This window comes from Gambusia affinis, linkage group LG10 (genome assembly GCF_019740435.1).
Source record: "Gambusia affinis linkage group LG10, SWU_Gaff_1.0, whole genome shotgun sequence".
Lineage (NCBI taxonomy): Eukaryota > Metazoa > Chordata > Actinopteri > Cyprinodontiformes > Poeciliidae > Gambusia > Gambusia affinis.
In genome coordinates this window covers 27,193,672-27,214,335 of record NC_057877.1, presented here as the reverse complement: position 1 = coordinate 27,214,335, position 20,664 = coordinate 27,193,672, and the positions used below count along the sequence as shown (strand labels likewise).

General features: G+C 34.8%; 1 protein-coding gene across 1 annotated transcript; it reads left to right on the top strand.

Annotated features, from left to right (window-relative positions):
- The first annotated feature begins 1,245 nt into the window (after positions 1-1,245).
- Positions 1,246-18,961, top strand: LOC122838594 (ceruloplasmin). Its single transcript, XM_044129340.1, has 24 exons — positions 1,246-1,493; positions 2,850-3,094; positions 3,862-4,074; positions 5,161-5,334; positions 5,410-5,501; positions 6,172-6,334; positions 7,087-7,225; positions 7,306-7,445; positions 8,168-8,308; positions 8,394-8,438; positions 8,526-8,740; positions 10,554-10,704; positions 10,824-11,036; positions 12,151-12,355; positions 13,258-13,397; positions 14,553-14,681; positions 14,802-14,908; positions 15,344-15,399; positions 15,735-15,806; positions 16,309-16,400; positions 17,547-17,686; positions 17,756-17,812; positions 18,595-18,700; positions 18,785-18,961. Exons 1-24 carry the CDS (start codon positions 1,333-1,335, stop codon positions 18,805-18,807), a joined length of 3,219 nt encoding a protein of 1,072 aa, XP_043985275.1. The 5' UTR covers positions 1,246-1,332; the 3' UTR covers positions 18,808-18,961.
- The last annotated feature ends 1,703 nt before the right edge of the window (positions 18,962-20,664 follow it).

Genomic DNA, 20,664 nt, shown 5'->3' with positions numbered 1-20,664 from the left:
TAAAATTTATTTTTTATTTACAGAATGTTTGTTTTTTTGACGACATGAAAATAATCTGTTTCAAAAATCTCCTGAATGTAACGATCAGCAGGCGCCGCCCCTGCTGTGAAGCCCAAACTGTTACCTAGCAACCCCCGCAGAGCCAAGTCCCGTTACCTAGCAACCCTAGAACGTTTGGTCAGCTGGTTTTAGCTCTGGGGTGTTCTAGATTTGTCTCCAGTTAGAATACAGATTTTTGTCGATACATTGTATTAATAGATTAAAAAACGTATTTTGTTTTTGTTTATCATCAACCCACTTTCTTTTCTAGAGATAAAAAGCCAAAAATATCAGACATTAATGAGAGCATTTCATAATTCAAAAACAGTATTTTAATGTGTGGTTCTATTCCTTTTTGTTAGGTTTTATATCCTCCCATTTATTTACCATGACTATTTTTAATGACATTTTTATGGGTTTTAGAAATAACAGTATTTCAATGATTTCTGAAGAATTTACATGTGGGGATTAAATGTGTCAGAAAAGGCAAACACGTATAGAAATCCATTGCCTCATGTTTTCGCTCTGGACTTTCCACAGTTACCCATTATTGATTGGTGTGGCCCCAAATTGAGTAAATGTTACCTTTACACTTTGACAGACAAGATAGGACTTGGCGTAATACACAGACTTACCTCATTAGGAAATAACTACATCATTAATCATTTCAAACTTTTTAATAAAGATAAAACCGTTTTGGGATTATGTGATTTTTTGTTACTGAACAGTTATCATGATATAATTATTATGAAATGAAAAGGTAGTTAACCTATTTTTCTGACACTGGGGGGAAAAACTGTATTGACTGGATTAAAAGTCAAAGCATTTTCCTCATTGGTTAAACTTTTGAACTTTGGTGTCAATGATGCCTAACTATGAGTACAAGAAAAATGTAAAAACGGAAGGAAAGAAGTTTATTCTGTTTAGTTTTTGTTTTTTGAGGATGTACAATCCATTCTTCAAAGTCTCCTCTGACTTTTCACACAGTCCTTCCTCACCAGACGTCTGCAATAAAGTTGAAACTAATCCAAACTGGTCCAGGAAACGACAACTTCTGCTGCTAGATTTTAGAAACCGATTGAACGTTTTGAATCACGATTGAAGCGCTTTTCTGGTTAAAGTTTGGATGTTTCCTGACGTTATGTAAGTGTCCGACGGTCAGTGACCTCTTTGGCTTTTTGCCTGATCTCAGCAGCCTGCCAGTGGAAGCAGTATAAAAAGACAGGGAAAGCGCTTAGAGCAGCTGTCCTTGCATCAGTTTCACTTGTTAATGTTTCTCTGATGTTTTAACTGATGAAAATGAAGAAATTTGGAGCTGTGTTGTTGTTGTGTTGTGCTGCAATGTGTGCTGCAGGAATGAGAAGAGAGTATTTTCTTAAGATAGAGGAGGTTTCCTGGAATTATGCTCCAACTGGGAACAACGTCATCCAGAATCGAACACTGCAGGAGGATGAGTAAGTACGCCCGTTAAATAAATGTTCATTTTACTATTTTATAAAGTTAGAATGATTTTTTAGAATTTGCTCAAATTGACATTTTAATAGGCAATTTTTAAACTATTCTAATGTATGGCAATCACATTGGAAATAAAAAACATGTAAAAGTAATTGAGACTAAATGTGTAGCAGGTAAAAAACTTTGACAGAATTTACATATAAAATGTTTCCTACGTTAATTTTAACATGTAAAATACTTAAAACTGCAAAAACAAAATCTTACCAAGTATTTTTGATATCAAAGTACACTTGAAATAATATAAAACTAAGTCACAAGTAAGTTTTCAGCAAGTTAAAGAGCTTGTTCCACATCAATAATTTCTTAATATTGAAGAAAAAGTTCTAGCTCCACTGACAGATTATTTCACTTATGAGAAAAATGTCTTGCTAATTTAAATAGAATGGATCAAATAACTTTTCATCAATATGAAGGAATTATTGACGTAAAACAAGCGTCAATAATTCTAGCTGAAAGGTTACTTATAAATTAGTTTTGAGGATTCAAGATAAAATAATTAGGATTTTTTTTTAGAATTTTTTTGTATCATGCAGTATATAAACCTTTTAGAAGTATCATAAAAAAGGCTACAAACTTTTAGAAAATTGTAGATCCACATTGCTTGTCAAGGGTTTATGCAGGTAAAGCAAAGCAAATGATAATTTTTAAAAATAAACTTTTTGTCCCAAAGCAAGGTTGGCTACATCTACAAAACTGGACAGATTCTGTGTTTTTACTTACTAAACTTATTTTTACACACCTAAAGTTTTTTGTCTTTTTTAAATACATGCTTATATTTTTTCATCCAATTGTAATAAATCAATAAGAAATTGTTATTTGCTGATATATTTTGTCAGACATTACACTGCACCTGCAGCGATAAAACCAGCTGAGCAAACATGCTGGTTGCTAGGCAACAGCCTGGGCTTTGCGGAGGTTGCTAGGTAACAGGCTGGGTTGCCAGGTCAAGGGCAGTACCTGTTTATTTGTGACGTTACATTCTGGAGGATTTTGAAACAACTAATTTTCCAAAATACTTTGTAAGATTTTTGTCTTTGCAGTGAAAAGTCTGACGTTTCCATGGATACCAAATAAGTTTATGTTTAGCTGAGGTGAAGAGTAGGAAAAAAAGTGTAAATGTTTTAAAGCATCCCAGGCAGAATGATGCATTGTGTTGAACAGAAAACAGAAGAAAGGTACTAACTGACCATCTCACCCATTATGGTTAAAACAGCCGATCACAACAACATTTACGTTTGATTTCCATGATATAAAAACAACGTAAATAGTTTTCAACTGTGCAAATATCTTTGCAGAGAAGCTTCTGTGTTTTTAGTAAAACGTCCCCAACGCATTGGCCCAGTCTACAAAAAGGCTGTTTACAAACAGTACAGCGACGCCACCTACAGGACAGAACTGAAGAAGCCGGAATGGCTGGGATACCTGGGCCCCTTGGTGATGGCGGAGGACGGCGACACAGTGATCGTCCACCTGAGAAACTCAGCTTCCAGACCGTACAGCATCCACGCCCACGGACTCAACTACAGCAAAGGGAATGAGGGTGAGAAAAACCAAAACAACACCTAAGCTGTTTGAGAAAAGGAGAATAGAAACCTCATTCTGTGTTCCTTAATGGAAAAGTTCTAGTTCCACTTGTGCTGTTACTTAGCAACCCCAGCCAAGCCCAACCCGTCACCTAGCAACCCAGTTTTATTTCCACCGGCAGATTATTGTAGTTGTAGCATGGGAAAAGTGTTGAGTTATCAGTGAAATAATCTGCCAGTAGAAATAGAACTTTTTCATCTACATTAGAAATTACTAACTTAAAAAAAGCTCCCATTTCTTGCTGAAATGTTACTTGTAAATAAGTTTTCTCTTCTTTCAAGTGAAATACTTTGGTGAGATTTTGTGTTTTTGCAGCGAACTGCTTGTGCTCTGGTGGAAGGATAATCCATTGTTGCAATATGTACATCCTACAGTCACTTACCAGCATCCTTTTCTGTGATTTATTTGGGAAAAAATGGTGAAAAAAATAATTCTTATTGGGAAAAAAGTCAGAATTTAAAAAAAATCTGAATTTTTAGAAAAAGTTATAACTTTCAGAAAAAACTCCCAATATATATATTTTTTTAAAAGTCTGAAATTATAGATTTTTTTTTTTTTTTTTTTTTTTTTTTTTTTACAATTTTAGTAAAAGTCAGAATTCTTAGATTAAAATCATAATTCTGAGGAAAAGTATTTTCCCCAGTGGCTATAACCCTCTCCTGTATTTCTATGTAATATTAACACATACATTTTTAGATTAACATTGACAGTTTGTGCTTCCAGGAGCCTTGTACCCAGATGGCACAGGGCCACAGCAGAAGAGGGATGACGCAGTGGCTCCTGGTGCCACTCAGACGTATGAGTGGACTCTCCCAGAATCCCACAGCCCAACAGCTGAAGACAGTAACTGCATGACCAGGTTCTACCACTCTCATGTCCGCCCCCCAAAAGACATCGCCTCTGGACTTATAGGACCTCTGCTCATCTGCAAACGAGGTACTTTTTCAATCCGATTATAACAACTGCAGCCTTCATACGTAATCCACTCGATTCAAACCTTGCTGAGATTTCTCCCATTGACTTGGATTAGAATTTCAACCGGCCCAATCAGCAAACAGAGGAAGTTGTGAACGATGGTGTTGATTTTCTGAGCTGTTTTGGAATTGTAGTCTGCCTGGCTGCTTTTAGGCCCATTATAGAGAGAAACAAAGGAGGTGAATTTCAGATGAGAACTCAAACAATATGAGAAAAGAACGTTTCTGAATTTAAGAAGTTAAAAATCTCTAAAGAAAATTCCATATTTTTTTAAATTAATTTACGAAATGTTCTAGAAAAACTTGAAAATTTCTGAGTTTGAAAAGTCAAAAATTTTCTAGAAAAAAAAAGGAATTTTGAGATTAATCTTAGAAGATTTCCCTCAAAAAAATATGGAATTTTCTGCGTTTCAAAAGTAAAAAATGTTGACCTTTTGGAGCTCAAAAATTTCCATGTTTTTTCGAAGGAAAAATCTCTAGTTGTAACTGAAATAATTTGCCAGTGGAGCTGGTAATTTTTAATCTACATTAAGGACTTATTTACTTAAAATAAGCTCTGAAAAGTTAGTTTCAAGTGACTTTTGTCTTATCTCAGGTGTAGTAGGATATTAGCAATATAAACTAGACAGAGAAATACGTGGTAAGATTTTGTGTTTTTGCAGTGTAGACACTTTGGATCTCTGTTAAAAAGCCAACTTGTTTTTCTTTACATATCTACACATTTCCTGTCTTACTTTTAAATCACTTCTGCGGCGAATACTGACTTCTTAGTATGAAAAATGTAACGGAATAAAAAAATAATAATATAAGAGCTAAACACAGAACCAGGAGAGACTAAATTCAACTTTTCTGCAATCCAAGACACTCAAAGTACACAAAAAATGTGTTTAATTCCTAAAAAAAGAGGGTTTTTGCATAATATTCCCTTCTAAAATCAAGAAAATTAATCTAGTATTGCATTTTCTACTGACTTTGAGATAAATTGTAAATCTTTTATTAATATAAAATAGACTAATTATTTGAAAATCTGATTTTATCTGCTCTATAGGAACTCTGGACATCCATGGTGACAGGGCAGCCGACTACACCTACGCTCTGCTGTTCATGGTGTCGGATGAGAACCTGAGCTGGTACCTCGACGACAACATCAGGACACACATCACAAATCCCATCAGAGACCTGAAGGAGGACGAAGATTTTATAGAGAGCAACAAGATGCACGGTGAGAGCTGTTGATACTTTTAATATCTGCATGCAAACTGAAAAGTTTAGGTTTAATACTTGGTTTATGTCACAGGGATAAACGGTTACCTTTACGGTAACCTGCCTGGACTGAGCGCGTGTCAAGGCAACAAGATCCACTGGCACCTGATTGGCCTGGGCAATGAGGTAACAGCTTTTACTTTTATTACATTACAAGTTTATTTAAAGTGCTGTAGACATAATTAAATGGGTGTTCGTAGTTTTATCTGGTTTCAAATAATATAATGGGTAAAGTTTTCTACTGCCAATCTTCAGTGCTTCATGAAAACAATATATGTGAATTATATAGTAAGTTGAATCCAGATATATTTCTGAATAATTTTGTCTTGCAACAACACAAAATTTTACCAAGTGTTTTTGGTCAAGTTTCTAGTGCAAATGTCTCAGTACACTTGAAATAGTACAAAACTAGTCACTTTTGAACAAGATATAGGAGCTTGTTTTAAGTAAATAATTCCTTAATATTGAGTATAAAGTCCTAGTTCCACTGGCAGATTATTTCACATATAAGATGGGAAAATGCCAAGTTATAAGACTTTAACTTATTGTGGCAAATGGCTGGGTGATTTTTCTAAGCGCTTGGGATGTTTTTAGAAGAAGTAGAAACCCAAATGAAGTACAAGAATGTGCAAAATGTGAACTTTAAGCGCTTTGTCTCCTCATTCTGGCATTAAATAAAATGAATGTTGTTTGTTGACTTTAGTTTTAGTTTAGTTTCAGTTGAGTTATCTATCTGCCTGGTTTCACTTACATCTAAACAATCCTGCATGAAGTTGTCATTTTGTCTCTCTCACAGGTGGACATGCACTCAATTCATTTCCATGGCCAGATCTTGACCAACCTGAAGCACCACACAGACATGGTCAGCCTTTTCCCAGCCTCCAGCACCACTGCTGAAATGGTGGCCGACAACCCCGGACACTGGCTGCTGACCTGCACCGTCAACGATCATCTGATGGGTGAGGAAACGTCTTCCAGGCTCCAAGTCAGGCCAGCAGTTAACTCAAAACCACTGTTTTCTCGCTCTCTGTCTCGGCTACGCTGCACGCAGACTCGTTGCCACGGGAACCAACAGTAACAGTAATAAGTGATTAGCTGCCGCTGCTTTCGGTTAAGCTAGCACAGGAGTGGTTGGTTAGCTAACTTAAAGACCTGCTCTATTGATGATCTGATTTTTCTTTTCTTAACTAAATCGAAACACCTAATTCCACAGCACATCTACATGTTACAGTTATCATAGTCAAGCTAGCATAGCTAACATACTTACCTCTTCTGCTATTTTTTTTTAAATTAAAACTTTTTCCTGACCTTGTTATATTGTCGTCATAGTATTGACAATTAATAACAAAACACTGCATTCCTTTTTCTTTTATATTTATCGCATATATTTAAGATTTAACATGTTATATTAACGAACTTGACAGCTAAAACCAATTAAGCTCACACTGCAACATGTGTTTAATGCTAATAACCCATTAAAGTTGAACACTGTATTTTGTGTATGTGGGCTGTATGTATGTATGTTTTTTTTATGTGGACATTGCAGTGCTCCTTGTGTTGTTTTTGTTTAATTTTGTTGATGTTTACATAAAGTTATGAAAATCAACAAAAACAAAATAATTTTTTTTTTTTTAAGTTGAAATTCTTCACTCACGTTTCAGACTTTTTCAAGAGTTCTTTTTTTGTTTTTGCTTTATATTTTTTCTTCCAGCTGGAATGCAGGCATTGTTTGAAATCAAGAAGTGCTTCCCTAACGTGCACAAGCCCCGTCCTCACGGTGAGCTCCGGCAGTTCTTCATCGCTGCTGAGGAAGAGGTCTGGGATTATGCACCCACGGCACCCAGTGAAAGGTTGGTTAATCCACACGCTAGCAGACGTGTCGATGTTTTGAGAACTGCTCCAACCACATCCTGTGCTTTTCTGCACACAGCGAGGCAGAAACCTTTGTGACTAGAGGCCCGACCCGCATCGGCAGCAGGTATAAGAAGGTTCGATACGTGGAATATCTCGACAACACTTTCACAACGAAGATAATGCGCAGCCCGGAGGAGCAACACCTGGGGATTCTGGGTAATCCAAGCAAAAACTCATGTTCTAACTTATCTGTTGACTTTTCCATAAAAGATTTCGATTATATCATCAGACCACATCATTTCTTGTGATCTCCATCACACACACACACATATATATATATATATAAAAGTAACGCTAAGAAAAAAAAAAAAAAAACAAGAATAAAGTCACAATATTCCCAGAATAAAGTTGTAATATTATGAAAACTCCAAAAGAAAAAAGCAGTATTACAACTGATTGGTATTGATTTTACAAATAAGAAAATAATCAATTAACCCATCAGCATCAGGTTATTATCAATAGCAGGACTTTGAAACTTTACTCTGGTATTATCACAACTTTATTTTTGTATTATTTAAAATTTATTCTCATAAGACCTTATTCATTTAATTCTATGATTTTATTCTCATAACGTGACTCAATTCTTGTATTTCAACTTTATTCATGTAATACTACCACTTTCACATATTTTGAATTTATTCTTCTTAATACTAAAGTCTTTATGACTAAAGTTATAGTATTTTAATCATATTTGACTAAATATTTTTGCATTTATTTTTGTAATACTACTTCATTCTCGCTTTACTTTTCACTTATTTTTGATAGAAACATTCAAAACTGTCTCTTATTATAGCAATGTTATAATATTTTGGTGAATATTTTGACCAGATTTATATTTTTGTGATTATTTATCTAATTGTACTGCTAACTGTCTGCAGGTCCCGTCCTGCGAGCCGAAGAGAAAGACACGATCAAGGTGGTTTTTAAGAACAAAGCCAGCCGGCCGTACACGATTCAGCCGCATGGAGTTCAGTACAGCATCGAACAGGACGGGACGCTTTACTACAACGAGCTAGAAGGTAAATAACAAAAATAACAATTTCCTGGCTTGAATAGGATATTCCTCACTCGTCTGAGCTTTAAACATTTTATTTTTTTTCTCAGAGTCGCACACAGCAAAGAAACTTCGGGAGCTGAAACGAGAGCCAAGTGAGTTCAAACATGATTCCCTCGTGATTTCATCTCTGGTTTTATGGATAATAATATTATCCTGACATTATGTGACGATGATTTTAGGGGTGGTGACTCCACCTCCAGCCGCCCTGGTCAGACCCGGGACGGTGTACACCTATGAGTGGACCGTACCTGTGGGTGCCGGTCCGGTTCCAGGGGAGCCCGACTGTCTGAGCTACCTGTACTACTCTGCAGTGGATCCTGTTAGAGACACGAGTTCTGGGTTGGTCGGGCCGCTTCTCGTCTGCCGACCCGGGTCGCTAAAGAAAGGAGCACAGGTGAAGGATTTTTATTATGACCGCTAGTTTGTAAAATCACAAAGTATTTCTATTTCAGATCATGGAAAACATAACTAAAACTGAATCTGAGAAAATATTTTTGTGAAAACAATAATTAATGGGGAAAAACTATAAATAACTGGAACTATATCACTCACTAAAACATACTGAAATTGTAGATATAATATGCTTTGTTTTTTATGTTTATAAATCTACTTATTTTTCTTTTGAACTGATGTGAAATTGTGCCGTTTATGTCAGCTCTCAGCAAATTCTGGCACTCCATAATCCTTACGCTAGTCCCAAAATGGCAGCAGCAAAGGTTTGGAGAAAACACCAGGCTGATAAACAATAATTAGATACATTTTTTGAAAATGTTATCTTCTATTGCGTATTTATTACCCAATCGATGTATGCACAATCACAACACAATACGTTTCTGAATTCTGGATCTAAAAATTTCCCAAAATATGAATAAACTAAAACTACTGCTATAATTAATAAAATCTAAACAATACACAACTTATAATTAATTGGTTAGCAAATATCTTCTAGAAACTAATTAAAACTAACTGAAAAAACCCCCAAAAGTCACAACAAAGTAAAACTAAATTACAATGAAAAACCTAAAACTATCACAATCCTGTTTCAGATTTGTAAACATTGCAAGTCCTTCATAATCTCAAACCCATTTATTACTTCTTATGTGCAGTTTGTTTCTTCTACCTATTTCATTTTTTATTTTACCAGAATTTAAAACAAGCTTTTCCGGAATTTAGATATTATGTTCCAAAAAGTAAAGTTTTTTGTTCCAGAAAATCTAGAAAGCAGGGATTAAATATCTGAAACTGAACATGAACAGAGATATTCATAAAAGAGCACAATCTTCAAGACATGCTAGTGTATTAACTCACAACAGGCTCAAAATCAGCCTTGGCGTGATGGTTTTTCCGTCATGTTACAGTTTTTCAGTTCTCCTCACCTTCGTAGAATCAATAATTAAACAGAACCGCATAAAGTGTCTTTTCCATCCGACACTGGACTCTCTTTGTACCGTTTCTCATTCTCCGTCTGGAATGGGCCCGCCGCCATTTTTAATTTCCGTATCAACGTCTCCGCGTAAAGATGACCGGCGGCGCCCTCTGTTGGACGGACACCAAATTACAACACTAAAAAGGGTCTAAACGGGCGTAGTAAACACATTGGCGCTAATTTTAATCTAATAAACCATCAGAGTTACATTTTCTAACTCTAGTTACTGAACTAGAATAGTAACTAGTTACATTTACCTAGCTACATTTACATGAGTAACTTTTTTTGGGGAAAAAATACTTTCAGTATTCTCTGTACTTTTTGCGTTTACCTGAGTAATTTTTTTTATAAAGTATCGCTGCTCTTGAGTAAAATTTCTGCATATCCTACTCACTGAATGAGAAACGAACACGTTTAAACACACTGCAGTTTTTTTAAACTTTCATAAGTTTCATGATGTTTTTTGCTACTTATACGAATTGTCATTTTGATCCTTAAAATACCAAAATTTCCACTTAATTATATATTTTGGTCCATTTAATTATGTAATTTTTAAATATTAAACGATACCAGATATTATTTTTACTCTTGAGTAATTTCTTACTTTTTAATTTCACTTGAGTAAAAATATGTTGAACCATTGCTTCTTTTACTTGAGTACAACATTGGATGCTCTTCCCACCTCCGTAAACCACCACCAATTAAACCATTAATTGGCAATTACTCGTAAGTCAGTGAATTGTTTGCATCTAACATGTTGTTTCTTGTTTTGTTTTTGCAGAAGAACTATAACAAGGAGTTTCATCTTATGGCCACAGTGTTTGATGAGAACCTCAGCTGGTACCTGGATGAAAACATCCGGACTTTCACTACAGCTCCTAACTCTGTTACCAAGGAGAACGAGGATTTCATTGAGAGCAATAAAATGCATGGTGAGTTGAGATTTGAAAATGATTTCAATCTTCTTTTGCTTCATCAGTTTTATTTATCAGGTCTGATTCATGATGTTGTCTTGTTTGAAATAATCTCCATGTCTCTGCTTGTCCTTTAGCCATCAACGGGTTTGTGTACAGGAACCTTCCTGGCCTCACCATGTGTAAGGGGGACAAAACGACGTGGCACCTCTCAGGTCTGGGCACGGAGACGGACATCATCAGCCTTTACTTCCAGGGAAACCGATTCCTCTACCGCCAGAACAGAAAAGACACCATCAGTGTTTTTCCTCACATCTCGCACACAGTGACTATGGAGCCGGACAGCATGGGTAGGTTTGTGTTCATTCACTGCAACTTCAGACAAAAGTATGAAAAAAAACACAAAATATATAAGAAAACATCATCAAGTTTGAAAAAATAATCAAAATATGATCAATAAAGATTAACACTGTAGATGTTTTTAAATTGCACCATTGCACTGAAGAAACACACCTGACTAAAAACAACCAATCGAAGCCAAGGGGAGGGTCTTAGCACTGTCTATCATCCTCATGTACTCTCTGCTAAATGTACTAATGGTGGAGAAACAACTTACTGTTACAGAAAAACCATTTATTGGTGGCCATGCTAACTAGCCTTAGCATTCACAACAGACCATGCTAGCTGCAGCATAGCAGAGAGCAGTGTTAAGAGAGAGAACACACGAAATTATGATTGACAGCATTAACACCCACCTTCTTGCTCTGATTGGTTGTTTCTACCTCATTTTATTTATTCACAGATTATCTGTCACAACATGATGACAATCTCAACAAAAATATTTTAATAAAAGTTACATACGGCAGCTTTAAATCTATATAAGCTGCTGTTGGCCTCGCCTCTCAACTCAACATTTACACTCGCACCTGAAAACAAATGCGCAATTACACAACCGTACATATTTGAAAAGCAGAAGTGGAACCTCCTGCACAACCAGCAAGATTGCAGCAAGTGCTTTCTGGATAGTAAATCAATAACAAAACAGTTGTCTTTTCCAGCAGCCATTGTATTCCAAATACAGCGGAAAAACCAGTTGAACAAACATGCTGGAACTCTCTTTAGGTTGCTAGGCGATGGGAGCTATGCCCTGGGGTTGCTAGGTAACAGCGCAGTGCCCTTGGAATCTGGAGATTTTTGAAACGGCTCATTTCCAGACACCAAAAAGCATTAACTTATTGCCAAAAATTGGCTGGGTGTTTTTTTTTTTTTTTTTTTTTTTTTTTTAGCGTTCTGATTTGATTTTAAAAGCAGTAGGAACCCAAATAGAAGTACAAAAAATATTAATTTTGCATACATGAAAGACTGTGTCTCTCCTAAGCAGAGAATCAAACTTACAAAAGCAGCAATCATCCATTAAATTCTAGACTGAAGAGTGAACTAAAGCAAAAGTTTTTTGTGTTTCAGGTCAGTTTGAAGTCGTCTCTGCGACGGTGGACCATTATCGGGGTGGGATGCGAGCCAACTACACGGTGCAGAAGTGCAGCATGTTTCAGAGTCAGTCTGAGGTGATGCTACATTCAAAGACCTTCTACGTCGCCGCCGTGGAAATCGACTGGGATTACTCGCCCAACCGCACCTGGGAGACGGAGATGTTCAGAGGACATGAAAAGTAGGACACAAAGCTGGTCACTGCTACTTGAATTTTTATCTTCATGAAAATGTTTTTTTTTTTTTTTTATAATTCTTTCGAAGCATATTTTTACTTATGTACTATCATTTTACAATCAAAAATGAGCAGAAAAATCATGCTATGAGTACATACTTTTGAATTTCAAGGAAAAAGGTTGAAGTAATTTAAATAATTCAGATAATATATTTAATAGTTTTATATAAGATAATAGATTTTTATAAGATCCCTAAAGCTACTTTCTTAGTTATTACACAGAAATACAATTAAAAGAAATGTTTATTGTTCCACAGTGGGGAAATTCAGGACACATACTGTATATGAATATTACAACCGACCAATATAAAAACATCTTTTTTTAATCATAAAAATGACACTCGATGCCTGGGGTGTCCAAAGTGCGGTCTGAGGGCCACCTGTGACCCTCTGAAGAATTATTCGCGGCCCTGACAAAAATCCTAGAACAATCCTAGTTCTGGCCTGATTGTTTGAAGTTTATTCTGTTTGTTTCGGGAAAAATTTTCACATTTATAGTTTATTATAGAGCAGATCAAATAAAAAAGGAATACAAAATGTATTTGTGAACTTGAAAATGTATTTTTTTTATTGTGAAGTGTTTTCATTTCAATTAAATTTCAAGAAAATTTCAACCCTGATTGCAAAAGTTTTTTTTTTTCTTGCATTTTTAATGTATTTCCAATACTGTAGAAAGTAAGGTTAAAAAATCTGCAGAAAGAGCCAATTTTTTAAATCTAATTAGTCGTCATAATTACCAATAAGATAATCAATTAATCATTAATTGTAGCCCTATAGTTGCATAATAAATAAAGCTTTTTCTCCTCCGAGCAGATATTTCTTCATAATTAATTTTCTCTCTTCCTCAGTCCTGCCTCTGTCTTTCTGGATAAGCGCGACGGATACATCGGCTCTATTTACAAGAAGGTTGTTTACCAGCAGTTTACCAACGACAAGTTCACCAAGAAAGTGGAACGAACGGCTGACATGGATCACCTTGGAATTATGGGTATTTTGTTTTGAATTTATCACTGCTGGATTATGAAATAACATGTAGAAATAACGGCCTTCAGTATGTCTGATCAAAACTGAGCAGCGACCATTTATAATTGTTGTGTTTTAGTAGTTGGTGACTTTTCAAAATTGTAAAGACAATGAAACATCATCAAGTCAGGCAGATGTGAGTCGATCTTTATAAGTAAATTAAATATTTTTTGTGGTGCTAGTGGTCTTAAGTCACTGTAATCAGACATGCACTGCAGAAACACAAAATCTACCAAGTATTTTTCTCTAGTTTCTAGTACAAATATCTTAGTGAACTTGAAATAAGACAAAACTAACTTACAACTATCTTTTAGCAAGAAATAGGAACTTGTTTAAGTAAATAACTTCTTAATTTGGATGATACCAGTTATGAGAAAAATATTTTTTCAATGGAAATATAAATCTTTCCAATATTATAAATTAAACTGTCTTGATCCACTGACAGATTATTTCATTTATAACTTGTACTCTTTCCATCAATATTAAGGAATTATTCACCTAAACAAGCTACTATATCAAAAACTTATAAGTAACTTTTAAACAAGACGTAGCAGCCTGGATTAAATCAAGAATGTCTTAATACTGATGAAAAAGTAATATTTCCACCAGCAGATTGTTTCACTTATTTCACAACCCACGAGCACTAAGCCGTTACCTAGCAACCTAAGCCAAGTCCAGCTGTCACCTAGCAACGCAGTTCTAGTTCCACTGGCAGTTTCACTTATTTCAATTATAACAAGACATTTTCTCACGTTATAAGTGAAATAATCTGCCAGTGGAACTAAAACATTTTCAAAATCAATATTAAGGAATTATTTACTTAAAACAAGCTCCTATATTTTACTGAAAAGTTACTTGTAAGTCGGTTTTGCCTTATTTCAAGTGTACTAAAAAGTTTACCAAAAACACCTGAGAAAATTTTCATGTCTGATTACAGCAGCACAAAAAATAGTTAGAAGTCTGTTTACACATATTTGCCATTAGCAGTAATAAACGTGGATTGTGTTTCCTTTTTCTTTTAGAGTAATTTACTGGTTTTTGTATGTTTCTGTTTAGAAGTACACTGTTTTCTGGATTTATCTGACACAGCATGTGCTGTCAATGTCTCTGTTGCATTCAGGACCAATGATTCATGCGTCAGTGGGCGACAAAGTTAAGATAGTTTTTAAAAACATGGCATCCAGACCTTATTCTATCCACGCACACGGAGTGAAGACAGAGTCTCCCGATGTTTATCAAACCAAACCAGGTAGAGGAGATGAAGCATCACACTTTTGATCAGCAGAATGGTTAAAGCACACAGAAAAATGGAGTGATTATTTTTACTTACTGGATGGGTTCAGAAAGACTTTCTAATGTTTTTGTCCAGGTGAAACTCACACGTACACCTGGTACGTCAACAAGAACACTGGACCCACCGCAGAGCAGGAGGAGTGCTCTGTGTCGGCGTATTACTCTACTGCTGATGTCACAAAGGTCTGTTGATGAAGCACACTGCAAAAACAAAAAATAACACCATATACTTTTAGTCTTGTTTAAGTGAAAATTTCTTATTACACTTGAAAAAAGAGAAAACTAACTTAAAAGTAACTTTTCAGAAATAGGAGCTTGTTTTAAGTGAAAACCTCCTTCATGTTGATTTTAAAAAGTAGAAGTTCCACCGGCAGATTGTTTCACTTATGGGAAAAAAATTCTTGTTATGAGTGAAATAATTTACCAGTGGAACTAGTACTTTCTACTAAAACTTTACTTAAAACAAGCTGTTATATCTTGCAGAAAAGTTGCATGTTTGTTAGTTTTGTCTTATTTCCAGGGTACTAAAATATTTGCAAGAGAAACTAGACTAAAAATACTTGGCAATGTTTTGTGTTTTTGCAGTGTAGTTACATGCTCTCTCTCTCTTCCTGCCAGGACTTGTACAGCGGATTAATTGGACCATTAGTGATCTGCCGTCGCAGCTGGGCCAGGTGAAGACTGAATTCACTGCAAAAACACAAAATGTTACAGAATATTTTTGGTATTATTTCACATGCAAATATCTTAGTGGATTTTAAATACCGGTAAGACAAAACTTACTTTAAAGTAACTTTTAAGCAAGATATAAATACATAAGAACTGTAAACCTCAAATATTTACATTTGTTATGGTGTTTTTAGTCGTACCAAGACCAAAAATACGTGATAAGATTTGGTGTTTTTGCAGTGTCAAAACACGATGAAGCTTATACTGAGAAATTAAAGAATATTTGTAACGTATTTTATCACTGAACGCCGTGTGTGTAACAAAGTTGTGTCACTTCCAGGTCTCTTGGACTAAAGAAGGAGGTTGAAGAGTTTGCTCTCCTTTTCCTGGTGTTTGATGAGAATGAAAGCTGGTAGGTGTCAAAATTCAAAGAGCAAATTCACCGCCTATATTTTTAATTCATCTTGATAAATACTAAATTCAGTACCAGAAAGTTGAACATTTCAAGTGTACTGCAACACAGCAACACCCTGTTTCATCTATAAATACATCTCTTAGTTATTATGCTTGGCAAAGTTTAGGAAAGTATTAAGTTTGTTGCATTAGAACCACAAATTTTAAGTATTTAATTTTGATTTAATGTGGTACTCCAATCCAAAGTAGTTCGTAATCCGTTCAATGAAAAGAATTGCTAAAATTTTATTTCAAAGGGATGAACATACAAACATGCTATAAACATAAATTTTACTATAAAATAATAATAAAAAAAATCAATTTCCTTTCCAATTAAAATTTTGCTCTATTTTGTTGGTCTGTCACATAAAATCTCACTAAAATACTCGTCTGATGTGATTCTTACGTCACACAGTGTTTTCTCCTGACTGCTCCAAAAAGTGATGCATTTTATTTTGCAGGTATTTGGATGAAAACATTAGACGGAACATCAGGAATCCTCGACCAAACCTGAAGGCTGACGACTCCTTCATTGAGAGCAACAAAATGCACGGTGAGATAAAAACACAGAGAAAACTGGAAACTCACCCGATTCCACAGAACCTGGACGTTACTGAAGGAAAAAAGTTAAATGATACTAGAATGGACTTAAGGGTGATCTATTATGCTTCATTGAACAAGTCAGAATAGCTATATGACCTATAAAACATGTTCCTAAAATTCTTTGGACAAAACTATTCTCAGATAATGAGATTTTCACTTTGAGCTCCTTTCAGGATAAACTCTTTTAGGGCTTCTGTCACTTTAAATCCAATTAGCTGCTGCAGGCCACGCCCACCAACTCAATGTTTAAACTCATGTAAAAGTAGCTGCAAACAGGTGCGCAATTATACAACTGTACATCTTTGAAAAGCATGAGGAGAGCCTCCTGCACAGCCAACGAAAATGCATGGATTCTGGACGGCAATCCAAACAACAAAACACTTGTGTTTTCCAGCAGCCATTGTGCAGCGCATGCAGCAGTAAAACCAGCTGACCAAATGTGCTGGAGCTCAGCTTGGGTTGCTAGGCGACAGGCGGAATGCCACTGGGGTTGCTAGGTAACGGCACAGCGCCCTCGGAATGTTGAGATTTTTTAAATGGCTCATTTACAGACACCAAAAAACACCGGAATGGAAGTACAAAAAAATTGCAAAATGTAAATTTTACATTATAGGTCCCCTTAAAAAAATTCTAAATATTTCCAAATGCTTTTAGATTTAGTTTGAGAAAAAATAGCAAGTTTGAACTCAGATTTGGATGACTTAATGCTAACAGACAGAAATGCTGAAACATTTGAAAATATCAACAACTAAAAGTTAAAAAGGTGTTGAAAAATAAACACTTGGTTAATTTTGTCTTAGTGTTTGAAATTCCTAAACAAGTTCTACTTGATGCAGTTAATGATTTTACTTAGCGGTTTGTATCTGTGTGGATTTTGATGTTCGATCCGGTTGAGTCGGTTAATAATTAACTTCAGGTTTTTGCCCTGTTTGCTATGTTGACATTTTGTTTTATTATTGGTTTTGGTTCATCACTCAGAACATTTAGTCTGGAGTTTCAAACAAAACTTCCCATCATGTCCCAACCAAAGTAAATCAGGATTAAATAAATAAAAACGTACATGATTTTTTTCTTTTTCTTTTCTGCTTGGTTTCAGCTATTAACGGTTACGTTTATGGCAACCTGAATGGGCTGAACATGGAGGTGGGAGATAAGGTGTACTGGTACCTGATGGGGATGGGAAATGAAGTGGATATTCATACTGTACACTGGCATGGTCACAGTGTGGAGTATAAGGTACGCAGCCATATTCTGACACATAATGGAGTAAAAATAATTGATAATTGAATTATCTTTATTCTGCAGCTGGGTGGAGGACCTCACCGCGTTGATTCGTATGAGCTGTTCCCTGCCATCTTTCAGGTAAAGTCTTAAAACTTCGCACATTGTTTCAAAATTGTTTGAAATTATTTTATCTTTTTCTGTCTGTTAAAGCTAATGTTACCGTAAGTTTTTCTTATTATCAGTAAAAACATGTTGAAACTGAAACAAAAACAAATCAGTCTAAATTTCTTCAGACTTTCCCACTGATTATTGAGAAAGGTAAATATATATTTTACCTTTCTTGTAATAATTATTTACTTTTTTTTGTAAACATTTTCAGTTTAGATTGTTTTTCCATATTTGGTTTAACTGTACTTGTATAATTATGATTTCACAAACTTTGTTTACAACCCTACTGAATGTGTAAAAGGATTTAAAGGATTTTTACATATTTAGTGAAATAATGTGTCAGAGGTAATTTTCCATCAATATTAATGAATTATTGACCTAAGAGAAGTTTCTATGTCTTGATGAAAAGTTACTTGTAAGTTAGTTTTGTCTCATTTCAAGTGTTTGCACTAAAAAAATTTGTGCTTTTGTAGTGGATGCATTATTTACAAAGTTAGATTTTGTTCCCTCTTAATAATGGCTTCCAAATTATGATTTGGAAATAAAATAAAAAAATCTGAGATAAATAAAGAGTAATTTATTTTATGGATTTTTTATATGTGGTGTTGATATATTGGTGCTCATTTCTAAAACTAATCTGAATTACAGTATTAAAAGTTTTTGCTTAATTTTGGTTGAAATCTAATGAGGTCATTTATTATTTTTTTTAATGAAATAAAATCTAAAGTAAAAGCTGCTCTTTCCCTGTCCAGACAGTGAAGATGCGCCCTCAGCATCCTGGTACCTGGCTGCTCCACTGCCACGTCACCGACCACATTTCAGCTGGGATGGAGGCCCTTTATACGGTCACCGAGAAACGTAGGAAACTAAATTAACCAAATTCAACTAGTAGAAAGGGACAGATAACTAAAACTGTGGTGATTTTCTTTATCTCTTCCGCAGCAAGAAGAGGATTGTTTGGCTGAACTGTAGAGGAACATGGATCTAGACAGAAACTAACCAAATCACGTTTAGCTCACTAATTTTTTTCATTACAAATTTCCAATTCAATGTAAATAGTGACTGGTAGAAACTGGACACACAAACAATCATGTTCAAATAAAGGTCCTTTTTAAATTATTGCTCTTGATACATATTTTTAAATGCCTGCAACAAAGGCCACAAAAACTGCGTTTTTATTAAAAATGTAACCTTATATTTAGATTAAATAAAATTAACATTTGAGTTTTAACTCAGTGACATTGTGACATAAATCTTTCTTTACTGATTCTAGTTTGTTTTAAATTGAATAAATTATATAATTACATTGGATTTCATGACTGAGGCAAAAGAAATAAGATTCTATTTTTTTTTTTAAATGATTGAAGATCAATAACCTGGGATTAAATGTGGTACTTGCGGTAAATGAACGCAAGGTGGCGATATTGTCATAAATACGCCAACAGAAGGTTTGATTGGTTTAAAGCAGATTAAATGACACAATTTACAGCAAAATCAATTTATGAAGTCTGGATATTTCAAAAAAACAAAACGTAGAGCAATTATTCATTAAGAAACATACTCAAAATAAAGATACGTGAATAATAAAACTCAAATAATTCACCTGAAGACATCAGATGTTAGATCTATATTTTTTAATGCCATTAATCAATTTTTATGAAGTTTTCTGGGCAGTTTCCTCAACTTGTTGTCTTTGTTTTTAAATTCTGGATAAACCATTAACTGGGCAGATTTTTATCTTTTGTAAAGTCGAACAAATGCAAATACTGCAGTATGGAGGACCTGTGAGACTTCTGAGTTCAAGGTGAGAAAGAAATTTATTTATTTCCGTTTTTCCCACCTCAAGTAAAAAACAAGTTTCTCTGTTCCTTTAGAGTATATTTATTTACTGTAACTAGAGTAAGTCGAGGTTGATTTGTACTGAAGGTACTTACTGGAAATATGTGGATGTTACATAACTGTTTTTACCTATTGAGTTTATGTAACATTTACCTAAAGTATCAGCAAAAGAAAAAACCCTCTGCTCTCTCTATGCAGAAAGATGCAGAAAAAAAAAATATTTTACAAGAATATGTACCTTACTCCAATGGAAAAATACAGTAACAGTCACAGGGATGAAGTTCATCCCTGAGCTGACTCTAGCAAAGCCTGAAAAACTCGGATTAGAAAAAAAACTGAGATGGATGCAGCATTTTCATGGTCAAAATGGAAACTTTTCATTTGAGCAGCCGACATGTGAATGAAGTTCAGAAAAGAAGTCATGTCATGTCGCAGACCTGCTCCTTTACCAGCTACCTCCAGCTTTTCACACACACCAAACAAAACTTTGAAAACACCCACACACATGAACTCAATGAACTCCATGATTATATAACCTTCAAGGAAACATCACACATGGATTAAAATGTAAATTAGACTGTAAATAACATTAATTTACCACAGTCTTACCCATTATTTTTAGTCTAGTTTCTACTGCAGATATGCTGGTACACTTGAAATAAAACCAAACTAACTTATAAGCAGTTACCTTTCAGCAAGGTATGGGAAATTGTTGTAGGTAATTAATTGCTTAATATTGATGATAAAGTACTAGTTATTCTTGCAGATTATTTCACTTATGACATGGGAAAATTGTCTTGTTATAAGTGAAATAATCTGCCAATGGGACTAGCACTTTTAAAACAATATTAATTAATTATTGACTTTAACCAAGCTCCAATATATCTTTCTAAAAAGTTACTTTATTATAAGACGAAACAAGACCAAATATACTTGGTAAGATTTTGAGTTTTTGCAGTGTAGAAATAAATCTAAACATAATT